Source organism: Talpa europaea, assembly GCF_964194135.1.
Source record: "Talpa europaea genome assembly, chromosome: 1".
NCBI lineage: Eukaryota > Metazoa > Chordata > Mammalia > Eulipotyphla > Talpidae > Talpa > Talpa europaea.
In genome coordinates this window covers 133,955,569-133,969,440 of record NC_140073.1, presented here as the reverse complement: position 1 = coordinate 133,969,440, position 13,872 = coordinate 133,955,569, and the positions used below count along the sequence as shown (strand labels likewise).

Here is a 13,872-nt window from a genome sequence, read left to right as displayed (position 1 = left end):
TAACCTATCCCAGATTAAGGAAAGGATGCACCTAGAAACATTAATGGATAGTGTATGATTGAGATATACAAGACATTGAGCACTTTTGAGTAGTAAAGAGTGGAACTAACATGTTTTTATAAAGATGAAAAATAATAACTGTGAACAATTATTGGCTCTTTTAATATGAGAGAAAATAAAATTGCCAGAGGAAAAATGATAAAGTTGAAGGAAACATACTCTCTATAGAAATTATAAGAAGGTCTCTATTGTTTCCTATTTACATGAAAATGACCTGAAACTAGATGTCAAATTAAAAGCTACAGCTCCACAAATGCTTTTCTGCTCCAAACTGAAAACAGCAGAATTTGGACTCCTTGTTAGAAAGTTAAAAACAGCATTAAGAAAGCAAATGCCTGATGAATTTGCTCTGCATGTAGCAGTCCTTAAATGATCAGAAATCTAAAATAAATACATTAAATATATTCTCATTAGTGGATTAGGCTTATTTTTAATGTGTTTTCATTGCAAATCTATTCTATTAATAACTGCAAAAAAGAGCAGGTCAGTTTCCAACTTTTGTGGAATATAATGAAAGTTCTAATCTGATAATAAATTTCAAAAGAGTTTTGTTGATAAACCTGAAATTTGTTTAGTCAAGCAGGTTATACTAGAAGTCTGGAATGAAGTTAGAAATAAAATACATCTTAGAGCAATAATATCATTGGATAAAATAATTCATTCTCTATACTTTTTGTATATTTTTGTGTAGGATGGACATTTATATGAATGTTTGTATATGAACACTATACATAGTTATGCATTATAAGTACTGAATGTAAAATGCTTGGTGGGTGGAGAGGGTTGCCTAGCTTTTAATAGAACATAAAGCAATAATTTTTATATAACAAGTTTATAGTACATTTGTAGAGATTTAAAGAAAACTAAACTTAAAGCATTTATATTCTACGGTTACAATTCTGTTTTAAAAGACCTTTAAAAAGAGACTAAAATTTTCTTTAACCATCGGAAACATTATCTCTTAATTTAAATTTTTTATCGTTTTGTACTTAGAGCATAATACAGTCTTTCCTAATAAAAGTATTAAACACCTACAAGCTGATAAAACTCATATGTAATACATAAGGCTTTTGGAATTAAAGTGCTTAGTCTAGTATAGGTTTCAAGCTTTCAGTGTAAGAATTTTTAGAAAGGTTTTTATGAATTCTCAATGTGTTTTTTTTATTTTGCAAATATTCATTCCCTGTAAAGCCCTCCTGCTAAACATAATAAATTCCATGTATCATACTGATACATATTCTTTAGGAATTATCAATTCTTTTTATCTCTCCATTCACTTAATAAAGTAAACCTCATAATTTGCTTAAGTGATTAATCGTGTTTCAAAATACGAAAATTTTATGGGGGGGTGCAGTCTGAAGGATTTTTACTCTGTAAGAATTCATTTTTTTAATATTCCAGAGTAAAAATTATGCTATCTTTACACATTATAGTCACAGTTCTTTGGCTAGAAGAATATTTGACAACTGCTAAATTACTGTCACAAAATATTATCCCAGAAGTAAAGCATGAAAGACTATTTTGTTGATTGTACTATAAAGGCACTCATGGAGAATTAGATCTACATGACACAGGCAAACATTACAAGTTTTACAAAGAACATGTTTAACCATATTCTGTAAAATTTCTATAATTTGTTTCAAAATGGAAAGAAAGGCATTTAAAAAAGGGAGTCTTACAGACCAACCCATGTATTTTTATTTCAAAGGAGGGAAAAAAAACCCTCAGTGTTATATATATACTTGGTGGAGTTCTGTAGAAACCTCTGTATATATACACTTCATGAAAGATAAACACAGTAAGTAGGGCCGGACATAATTATTTGAATATATATCTCATATGTAAGATTTTACTAAGATGTGAAAATATGCTATTAATGCTATTTGTTTAGGCAAACTGCAGAGCTGGGTTCAGGACCAGTGGGCAGGAGATATATATATATATATATATATATATATACATATATATGCATTTATTTATGTTTTAGAGGTGGACTGAGAATGGAAAATGTAGAAAATGAAGTAGAAAGAATATTTTAGCTGTGAAAGGAAATGGAATTGGCAGCTTCTTGTGAAATACAGACAAAATGTCCACTGGAATAAAGGAAAAACACTCTTGTACAAAGAAAAGTCAGAAGTATTTAACTAAAGTCAAAATAGCTAACTTTATAAAATTGTCTATGCCATACCAAAACAAAAGCAGATAGTCACAAGGCATTAGTTCCAATGGTTAATATTAAACAAGTGAAATGTAGCATGATCCAATTGACACAACTGATTCAAATAGCCACAAGAACCAATTGTTAATGGTCTAAGTGGTTGGGTCAAAACTATGGGTGAATGTAGAGAGCCTGTGGCTGAATAGAAGACTATTATGAACAGCTCTGCTGCATGAACCAGATGGAAAGCGGTTCATTTAGTTTCTATTCAGAAGAAAGATATGAAGCTTGAGGACGAGAATACAGCAGATGTTTGCAGGTCTAATTTCTTTACACAAAGCAAAGATTTTTAGCATTAAGATAATATAATTCAGGGAGAGGCCACTCGTTTTAGGGTAAGGGACAGACAGAACTAGGGGAGATGCTTGTTTCAGAAAGAAGCCATAATTTGCTTATGAAATTAGAGAGAAAGTGACATGGAGTCAGGTGTTTGAGTAAATCATTTAAAGTATCAGTGTTCTGATTTGTACAGTGAGGAAATTATAATAAATTTCTAACAATGTTGTTAGTTTTAAAGAAAAAAAATAAAGAACACATGTACATTGTACATACAGTATCGGATAATAAGGATGCAATAGATTTCCACTATTAGAAAGATTGCTAGAACTTTCTGAGGTAACAAATAATCATATGGATTAAAAGGGAATAATGACCTCAATCTTTCCAACTTTTTAAACTGATTTTTAAAAAATTCTTAAATTGTGTAGGATTGAAGAACATATTTTTAGATTCCTGATGTAGAGAATACAATGGTTGTAACAAATGGACAGAAGGCATGAGAAGGGATGTTTAGATAATATTTAAAAAATGGTTTATTCATGTAAAATGTTTCACTATTCATGATTGGAATGAAAGAAGGAGTATGTTGACTGAATAAGCATTAAGCTCAGAAGCATCAACTTCTAGTGCTGAAGACAACCACCCATTAAATATGGAATTACTTTCCTTATGCAAAATTTGAGTCAACTTAGAAAAGGCAATGATTATGACAATAATAATAATAATGATTAATAATGATAATGATGATGATAACAACAACATTATGGTAGCAACAGCAGCATATAGTTACAGGGCTTACTCCGTAAGACACTGCTCAATGAACTTTGCATATGCTAATTCCTTTAATCTTCATGCCAACCCTCTGAAGAACGTTTTAATATTTCTATTTTATAGACTAGAATCTAAGGTAAAGAGAGATGAGTAACTTATGTAGTCTCACAGAACCAGTAAGCAACAGAACAGGGAATTGAATCCCAGCAATAAGTAGGATTGAACTGGACATTAAGGCTGAGCAATGAAAATACTGGTAAAATGAGCACAACTATTTTGTATAATGAATTATTTTCATTAAAAACATGAAAAGTCCTGGTAAACAGACTGAATTCATTTTGTGTACATGAAGTAAAATATTGTGGGTCTGTTAAAACGCAAAGCAAGGCGACTTTCAAAGAACTAACGTCAAAGGAAAACACTCAACCACAATGAACTATAAAATGTTCATTTAAACTTGTTCAAAGAGAAAAAGTAATTAAAGAATCCAGGTTGCAGAGAATATTGGAAATACTGTGGCTCACTTGTATGTATGTTTGTTAAGAAGTTTTCATATCCTAGAAAAAATGAGAGCAAAGGGTAATATAGTAATTTTAGATATGGAGCAGATTTCAATATATTAATCTACTTATCTTCATCTTTCCTATAAAATAAAAGCAATTATGAACTATTGAAGAAACAAACATTAAATTGAAATAAATATTATTTGTATGAATAGAATACCTCAATGCATCCTTAGATTTGGGGGATGTCAGTAGTTCTGTCTGTACACCATTTATAACTTCTCTCTCTTCTACATTCTGTGTGGAATCCTGTAATGAAACAAACCCATAAGTATGTAGATGCTATGCATACAGAATTAAAAATTTGAATAGATCATCTCAACATGAGTGGGTGAATGGTTTTACTCAGGATCTATATGTACAGTATGCTTTAATTTCTTTGAAGACTAGAAACAGGTGTTAATCTTTTCAATGCTTTCAATGTTCTTTTCTTTCCCTTTTGGTTTCAGAAATACTCAAATGGGCAATTTACACTAGGTAATATGTTAAGAACTTTGGAATAGATCATTTAACTTCCTGCTACTCAAGCATAAGCTTTTGGGACTGAGTGTTTTAACTGAGTTAGGGTACCAAAGGGAAGGTACTACTGACAGGTGGTGATGTATGAGCTTTAAGATACTGCATTTGCTTGCACCCCCTGATGACAATAAAAATACAAAGAAAGCAAAGCCCATGGGGAAAAAAATGTTACTTGGCAAGGTCATGTCTATCAAAAGTCTAACAGGAATAGGGCAGAAAAATAAATCTGGAATTCTCACTTTGCCATGAGACTTCGATGCTAAGGATAATCTTCAGTACATAGAAACTAAAATTAACCACTTAATTTCTAAAATGGTAAACTCTTTATTACCAGGAGATAAGGGGGTCAAAGAGGTCCTGTGCTCCAGGAGCAAAGTTAGGCTGGATATAATGTAAAGGACAGAATAGATTCTAGAAGCAAGCCTGATTTAGATTCTCATTTATTCAAGACATCAATTCTCTGTTAATCTTTGGAACTGTACACTAACAGTAATACAGTGTATTCTGAAGATACACTGATCTTCAGTAGTAGTCACAATAGTATTAAGAATCCTGGACATATGTTTCACTCAAACAACAAACCACATGGAGAAAATGCATTATCGACAACCACACCTATAAGGAGAGCATTCCTTGTTCTGAAGGCATCGCTTCAGCAACAACAAAAAGCAACTATGTGAGATAAGAGGTTGTACTTAAGAGATTGTACATCAATAACCTGAAGAAAAAAAGATATTGAGTCATAACTCAATTAGTTAGTGTATTGAGTAAAAAGTATATACACACGCACACACACATTTCATTTTGGACCATAACATTTCATGTAGGAGTTGCTGGTTTTATGTAGGTGTTATTCTATACTACATTTTTAAAATATACATTTTTTCTCTTCACAATGATAATGGGAAGAAAATTCATAAGGTTAAAGAATGCTTTTTAGTTTAAGGTACCAAATCTTAAAAGATAAATGTCTTTGAAAGCTTTTGAACATTCATATTATGATGAAGGTCTAGATATACGGTTACAGAGAAAAGAGACAGGGTTGGTCAGGTTATAAAAATAGGTAGACAATTTAACAAATTGTGACTATTGCTCATGTCAGGACATTTTATGACTGCATTTATGTCAAAATAATTAACTTCCTTATTTGTGTCTCTTACATAAGAGGGAGCTCCCTGAAGGGTAAGGGTTTGTCTGGTCCTCTATAAATTAAGCATATAACACACAAAGAGATCATTTGGGAATGTTAATGGATAAATGGACCGAGTAACACAGAACTAACGCTGTGTAGTAAATTATCCCAAAATTTCACTGATTAAAAATAAATAAACATTATCTCTCCTTGTAACTGTTAGTCAGATTTAACAGTCACTTGATTGGGCAGTTCTGAGGTGGAATCTCTCATGACGTTCCAGAGCTCTAACTGCAATCCTTTCAGGCTTGGCTGGGACTTCAAGACCCACTCTTTTATGTTAGAAAAGTTTCATTAGATATACTTCACAGAACATTAAATTCATTTTATGAATTCAGTCATTTTTAGGTTAGTCATAGAAATTTGCAACCATCATCATTATCAGATTTTAGAACAGTTTCAAACCACCTCCCCCAAAGAAACTCCGTACCCATTAACCATTACTTTCCATTCTTCCTGCAGCACCCCCGCCCCCGAACTCTGGCCATCAAATTGTTACTATTGCTCATGTCAGGACTTCTTATGACTGCATTTATGTCAAAAGAATTAACTTCCTTATTTATGTCTCTTACACAAGAGGGAGATTGTGTAAGACAAATCCTTACACATGAGAGATCCCACCTCATTCTGGAAACTTCAAACTTCATATCAATAGAATCATTAAGATATGTGGTTTCTACCACTTAACAAGATGTTCTGAAGCAAGCATCCCTGTTGTAGTATATATTAGTGTTTCATTTTGTTGTATGGCCAAATAATATTTCAGTGTATGGGTACACCATGTTTTCTTTACCTATTCATCTCTTGATGGACATTTGCAATTGTTTATACTTTTGCCTATTATGAAAAATGATGCTAAGAAGATTATGAAATAATGCTGCTAAAAACAAGAGGTTCTTGCTGGTAGTTCTCCTGGGTACATATGTAGGAGTAGAAGTATGGCCACTCCATACTGAACATACTGAGGAACTGCTGTACTATCTTCAAAGTGTCTACACAATTTTACATTCCGATATGCAATATATGAGGGTTCCAATTTCTCTGAATTCTTACCAACAGCAGCTGTTTTCCCTTTTAAAAAATGTTGCCATCCCAGATTGTGAAGGGTTTTTGGGTTTATGTTCCCCTAATAACAAATGCTGATGAACATCATTTCAAGTGATTATGGGAAATCTGTATATCTTCTTTGGAGAAATGTCTGTAATTATGTTTCTTATTAAAATAGAGATGTAAGAGTTCTTAAAATATTCTTTATACAAATTTCTTAACAGATACATGAGTTGCAATTTTTTTTTTTCATTCTGTGGACAGTCTCCTTACCTTCTTGATGTGTCCTTTGTAGAACAAAAGTTTTAAATTTTAATGAAGGTTAATGAATTTCAATTTAGTTTTTCACTTCTTGTTTGTGTTTTGGTGTTATAGCTATCACTGTCGAATACATGTCACATAGATTTGCTATTAAATTTCCTTCTAAGTTTTACAGTGTCAGCACTCACATTTAGGCCTATTACCATCTTGAATAAATTTTCATGTGTGATATGAGGTAGGTTTCTAAATTCATTTTTATATATGGATTTCTAGTGGTTTAGCACCATTTATTGAAAAGACCAGTCCCATTGAATTGTCTTGATACTCATATCAAAGCTCAATTGACAAAAAATGTAAGGGTTTATTTTTGGATTCTCAGTTCAATTCCATTGCCCTATATATGTATTCTTCCCCAGTTTACAAAGTCTTGTACAAAGTTATAAAACCAGAAAGTAAAACATTTCCAATTTTGCTGTTTTCAAGTTTGTTTTGATTTTTCTGAGTCCCTTGAATTTATGAATATTTTTTAGAATCAGAACATGACCTTTGAAAAAAACAACAGCTGAATTTTTGATAAGGATCACATTGAATCTACATCAATTTAGTGTATTACCATCTTAAAATCACATGCTTTAATTTATGAACATCTAGCAGTAGCAGTTGATTAAAATAAATATCTTTTTTTGCCTTTGTAATTCTGCATGGATTTATATATCAAGAAAGTTAAGGAAAAAATTGGGACATTTGCTATAAAGTTTTAACTATATACCTCTTTGCTCTCTACTGCAACTTTCTAGTCAATCCCTTGCAAACATATGAAAAAGCCATTCTTTCTGGTGCCAGTCAACATTCTACAAGGTTAAGAGGACCTTTTCCCGATTGTACTTAAAGTTTCTATTTGTGTCCAACAATATACTGTAGGGTAAAGAAAATGTCAGGCTTTTCTGACCTTCCGCCATCAGGATAGATGATGGATCCTTGTCCTGAATGCATGCCTGATGGCGGGCACCTGGAATAGGGTGTGGGCATAGGTAGATGGGATTCAGCTGAGTTAAGACTGTGCTTTTAAGGGTGGCATCACGGGGACGCCAGCAGCAGCAGCAGCAGCAGCAGCAGAAGTAGAAGTCAAAGTAGCAGCAGCAGTAGAAGCCGAAGCAGAAGCCGAAAGAGAAGCCGAGAAGCAGCAGAACGAACGCTAGAGAGCCCAGATAGAGTGAAGACTTGCTGGGGGCTGGGAGGCCTGCCAGCCTGCCAGCCCCCCAGCCAGCACCCCTGCCTGCCATATGCCTGGTGAACCCCAAATAAAAAACCTGCAAAACTACTGAGGACTCTGACTCCTCCTTTACCCGGTCTGCATGGGATCAGAAAATCTGCACTGTGCTCCAGTCCTGACTTTACATATACTTAGTGCTCTGAGTCTATGGAAATATCAATTAGAATATGAAGGAAACATTGGACCAATTACAATGTGATAATCTGCTGAGGTATTTCTGAACTGAGTAGATTTAAAAAAAGAGCACACACTGACTTATGTGGGTAAGATAAGAGTTACATTTTAAAAGTAGCATCAAAATTATCAAAAAGGGCAGTGCCTAGAGTTTATTATCTCAACCAATGGGCAGTATTTGTTACTGGTCAAAATCATTTCTCTTGATATATTTTTTTTAGTTAAAAAAAGCCTTTGATATTCTCTAGAGATGGGGCAGGCAGGCAGATGCTTAGGGCCTCTTAGAGGACATAGACTCCATTCTAAATTGACTCCAACAACACCGAAGGTGAGTAGGGCTTCAGGACTCACAAAGGCACCTTCTTAAACAAGGTACACAAAGTCACTTTTTCCAAAACTTACAAAAGAAATGATGAGCAATAATTTAGAAACACTTAGACATTTCCTTCATTAAATTACTAGTGAAATGAAGAGTCACGAAATCATGCATATATAAAAGTGAAGATGATTTTTATCTCACAGCTCATTTAAATAACTTCGAAAAAAATATGTAGAATCATGACTTTTAAATTTAGAAATAAAGGGGCAAAAATAGTCTGATTGTGAAGAATTAGAGGTATAAACAACTGGTGCTGAACAGCACTATATTTCTTCCACTTAGACTTGAGAAAATATTATGTGACTTGAAATTCTCAAATTTGCATGATTTGGGAAGTTCTATACTTAATTTAATTAATAAAATTATTACAATTATTACAATTTCTATTTTCAATGTTCACTTAAAATAGAGGGATATAATCAGCTGCATATGATATAAGCACATGAAGCTATTTCAAAATTGATTTTATCTCCCACTTTTAGCAGCATTGCAATCCTTTACTCTCTAATAAAGTTCAGTAGGAGGTCATATCTTGTCAACCAGGCAGAGACTTTTAAGAAGTTTGTCCTTTGCCTCTTTGTCAGAGAAAGGAACACATCATGTGTGGCTCTCACAACAGACAAGTTTAATTACTACAATTTTTAAAAAGTGAGCATTTTTAGCAACACTTTCAGGATCACGGGAGCATTGCTGACAGCCAGAATGAGTTGGATTTAAACATCACTGCACTATTTTTAGCTTTAAAATCAACACTTACATAAATATTCCCAAACCAATTAGCAGCAGCTGGAAAGTAAAGGTGTTTACATTTAGTTAGCAGGAGCGCTAACAACTGCAAGTGCTCACAGGCTGCAGGAAGGCCTGGCACCAGGAGGTGCCCTCTCTCCAGAGTGATCGTGGTGTTGGCACCACGCTGTCATTCCATATTTCACGACTGGTACAAGTTGCTGATTTCATACAGACATGTATATTTATTAGAAAGCATTATTAAGTTTTATATCTCCAAATAAACAACATTCTTAATAGAAATTCTGGGAGGAAAATGCCACCCAATTCCTCATTGTTTCTCCCTAGTTGACCACAGTAATAAAGCAATATTAACAACAGTTTTGCAGCTCAGTTTTTCATTTCCCAGATCATAATTAAAATAGATGTCCCATTATTAATAGATGTCCACCTTTACCTACAGATGAAAATACATGGTGTTGATATTTCCCTTTCAATACATTTTAGCCACATTTGAAACAAATACCCCACAGAATTTTAACAGGAATTGAATTATGTTTCAAAAGCTCAGGTGCATTTAAAAATGATTTGCTTTCTGAAAAGTCAACTGCAAGTTTCTTTTGAAATTGCACATGAATTTTAGAGTAAGAGTAATAGAAAAATTATACAGAGATTTGTACACCAGGTTATGTGCCTGGTGCTCATACATAAACATAATGTAAATTTTAAATTAAAATTCTGGGCATAATTTCAAAATATTTGTTTTTACATTTTAGAACAAGAATGTCTGTGCTAACATAAAAACAAGTTGTATTTGGTAAGCACACGTGGAATGAACATACATTTTGGTAGTCATGCACTGTTATTCAGACTTCATCTAGTATATATTCTTCATGCCTTGGGAATGCCTTGTTGTGGGCAATCCCTTAGCAAGATTCATAGATACAAAATGTTTTAGTCCTAGCATTTTAATACATCCATAATTTTTATATTGCTATAATTATCCCAATTTATAATTATATATGTAAATATTATATATAGTTTAGCTGTAGATCTAGAAATTGGCAAGAAAATTAGAGATTTCAAAAATGCTAAATTACAAGCTTCTTCAGGATGAGGACTATAGCTAATTTATTTTACTTTTAACAGAGGTCTTCTGTTTGGAATGGATCAGATGTGTGGAGTCTTCTGAAAATACAAAATTGCTGGGGTCTGTTCTGGGTTTCTGATGTAGTAGGTCTAGAGCTAAGTTTGCATAGTTAGCAATTTCTTGATGCTGCTCATCAAAGAAATCACTTGAAACACATGGCCTTACAGTATCTAATGCAGCCCCTTAGGGATTCAAAGTAATAGCCATTGAGCCCTGAAAGAATGGTGCCCTGAATCAGCCTACTCCACTTTTTATAGCTAAGGACACTGAGACCATAGAAGGTGAGATGATGACCCTATATTACATATTGTGATAATGACAAAGTCAGAATCCAGGATTCTTATTCTTAATCCAGTGCTCCTTCTCTGTGTCATGGTAAGTAGTTGCTAACTTAATGAACATTGATCTTCTTATTCATTTTACAGACTTTTTTTCTTTCAATGGCATTAACATGAGCTCTAATAATGCCTTCGATACACTACCTTTCTCTCAAATATCTCAAAACATTTCACATATAATGGGATGCATATTCAATATGATCCTATGTGCTTTGTTGATATTCCTATTCCAATTTTATACATATGACATATTCAAGGTAAAAAAGATTAACATCTTGGTCAAGAAGAAACTAAGGGTCAAAATAAGAATCAAGATTAGTTTGGACCCTTGTCTACTAAGATTTAGGTCTGCACACAAGCATGTTAATCATTTCTACCTTTTAATGCTTCTTAGCTACTGATTTTTAGACAAATTTTGGTGAAGAAATAATATCATATCCCTAAACATTAAAAGAATGATTTTGAACACCTATCAGATATTTCATTATTCTAGATATGACTTCTCTTAATTGCATTTTTAAAGTAAAAAAGTTATTTTGAGGTAACACAATTAGAGCATTATGTAATCTAACTAGCCCCATATTAAACTTGGGAGCATGTAACACCATTTACATTAAAGTGACCAAGCTCAAAACCTGGGCTTGTGGGGTGTGTCGCTGCAAAGACATGCAGAAAGTTACTTCAATGAATATGGGATAAACTGGACTGAGTATGAACCATTCTGGACTTCGTAATTTATGTAGAAAAATTAAAAATCTTAACTGTCTCATAGAGATCATGCAGTCGTGGATGTCACAATGTACAAATTAAATCCCAATGACTCTCAACACATTCAGAGATGACTGTCCTTGCTCTTCATCTGGTTTATATACCAGAGATGCTGATTAGTTTTCAAAGGTTCAATAAAAATAAATTTTAAGAGAGAAAGACCAAGGAATATAAGTAAAATTAGACTCTGGTCTAAGAAAAATGAAACACAGATTCCAATGGAGATTCTTTTATTGATTTACATGGTGACCAGATACCTAATTTCCTGGTGATCACTTTCATTTTCTGTAAAACGGGGATAAAAGATTTCTCAGCTTCATTCTAGGTATACAATGCCCCAGAACTCAGTGAAAATATACCAAATAGTAAGACAGGTAAACCCTTGGTGAATAGACATTTTTTTTTTAAAAAAAAAGATAGTTAAGAGGTGGTTATTTATTTGATCAAAGGTTTTCTTGGAAAGCCTTCCTTGAAAAGTGATGTCTCATAGAGATATATAATTTTATACTTTCTTAACAACTTTTGAAGAACAAATCTATGGCAAGAGGGTTTTGAAATAAAACCAACCCCCTCATCATTTTATTTCTATTTATTTTTTATGATCTTTTCCTAGAGATCTTCTCTCCTTCTTACCACTAATAATGAACACAGCAACAATGAACACTTGCTGTGTTCATTATTAGGATTTCCTTGTCTTAGTATTGAGTTCTGATTTAGATTTATGAAGACATATCTTTAAGATACATTTAAAAAACCACTTACTCTTTATACATTTTACCTGGTACATTTTTTAATTGTTTACAGTTTTTGGTAGAAACTTATAAAGTGACCTTGGTTAAACCTGATGCCAGGCAGTCAAAACACAACTGAATTTAAAAAAAGGGTGAGGAAGAGGATAAGTTTCATTTTGGTTAAGAGACTGGTAACATAAACATACTGGTCAATCTCATACAGTATCAAAAGTAAAAACAGCTATTGATGTCAAGAGCAACATTATATTCATCTCTCCTGCTGATCTTTCAACAATGGGTGTGCTGCTTCCTGCACAGAGATGCTTAATGAAAGGCTACATAAAGGTCCTCAGTAACACAGAAGATCAGGACCTCAAAGAGGTAACTCTCAAAATCCTATTTTAAAGCCCACTGTTCCTTACTCATACTCCAGTAACACGTTAAAGGTGCTAAAAAGTAGAAAACACATGCATTTTTCCCCAAATACAAGACTGACACATACATATTTATATGACTGATATATAACTGGTTTATTTCCCCTACACAGTTGTAGGTCATTCTCTTAGTTTTCTGTATTATATACTCCAAAAATGCCTAAGCTGAATGCAGAGGCACACCAAGATAACAATTATTGAAAGGGTGACCATTTTGCACAGCATGGCCAACCCCCACATAGGACTTTGCTTGAGAATGTGCTCCTTTCAATACACAAATGACCAAAGTTTTTGTAAATATCTGCTTCTCCTCCATTTAATCTCTTATTTAAACTATACCATCATCTCAAATATTGAGAATACAGGTTTGTCAAAATGGATAATTGGATGATACCAGGACTTCATGTGTAACTTCTATCACTAAGAGCTGGAAAACACAAAAAGTCCTGAGAAAGAAAGGATAATTCAACAATTACAAGACATTTTGAGCCCTACCACTTCCATTTTGCTGGTTGAGATATATTTCAAGCAAGCTTGAATAAAGGGTGTCATAAGCATGAAGCAAAACTACAAGTTCCAGGTTTGGTTAAGAGAATACAAAGATGAAAGGACACATTATGAAAGGAATACTTTCATTTGCACAGACATCTTACTCACGCTGGTGCAGGCACACTTTTCTGCTGCCCCTCACTATGAAAGTCTTTATAATGAAAACAGGGTGCAGAAAATTTTGGAATCCACAGACCAAGTCCGTAACTTTTTCAGGAAGAAAGCAATGCTTGGCTTAAATTTTTATTTTAATTCTCAAAGTTTAAAAAATAAAAGCACCTGTCATAATCCTTTATCATTATTGGCTGGAGAACCAAGTTTATAGTCCATCTTCATTCAGGAGTAAGGCATGTTCAAAGACTTGAAAAAAACAGTCTTTCTTATTGCCTATCATCTGCGGCATTTCACTTCTCATTCAGCCCAACTCCCCTCACCCTGCC

General features: G+C 33.5%; 1 protein-coding gene across 4 annotated transcripts in view; it reads right to left on the bottom strand.

Annotated features, from left to right (window-relative positions):
• The window catches only part of PARD3B (par-3 family cell polarity regulator beta), a gene marked incomplete at both ends in the record, with an annotated part of 909,806 nt that overhangs the window by 438,214 nt on the left and 457,720 nt on the right, over positions 1-13,872 (bottom strand). For all 4 annotated transcript variants that reach the window (XM_084247417.1, XM_084247420.1, XM_084247419.1 and 1 more), the window contains one exon: positions 4,052-4,140. In XM_084247417.1, the coding sequence (XP_084103543.1) occupies positions 4,052-4,140 (89 nt within the window). The remainder of the gene's footprint in view (positions 1-4,051; positions 4,141-13,872) is intronic.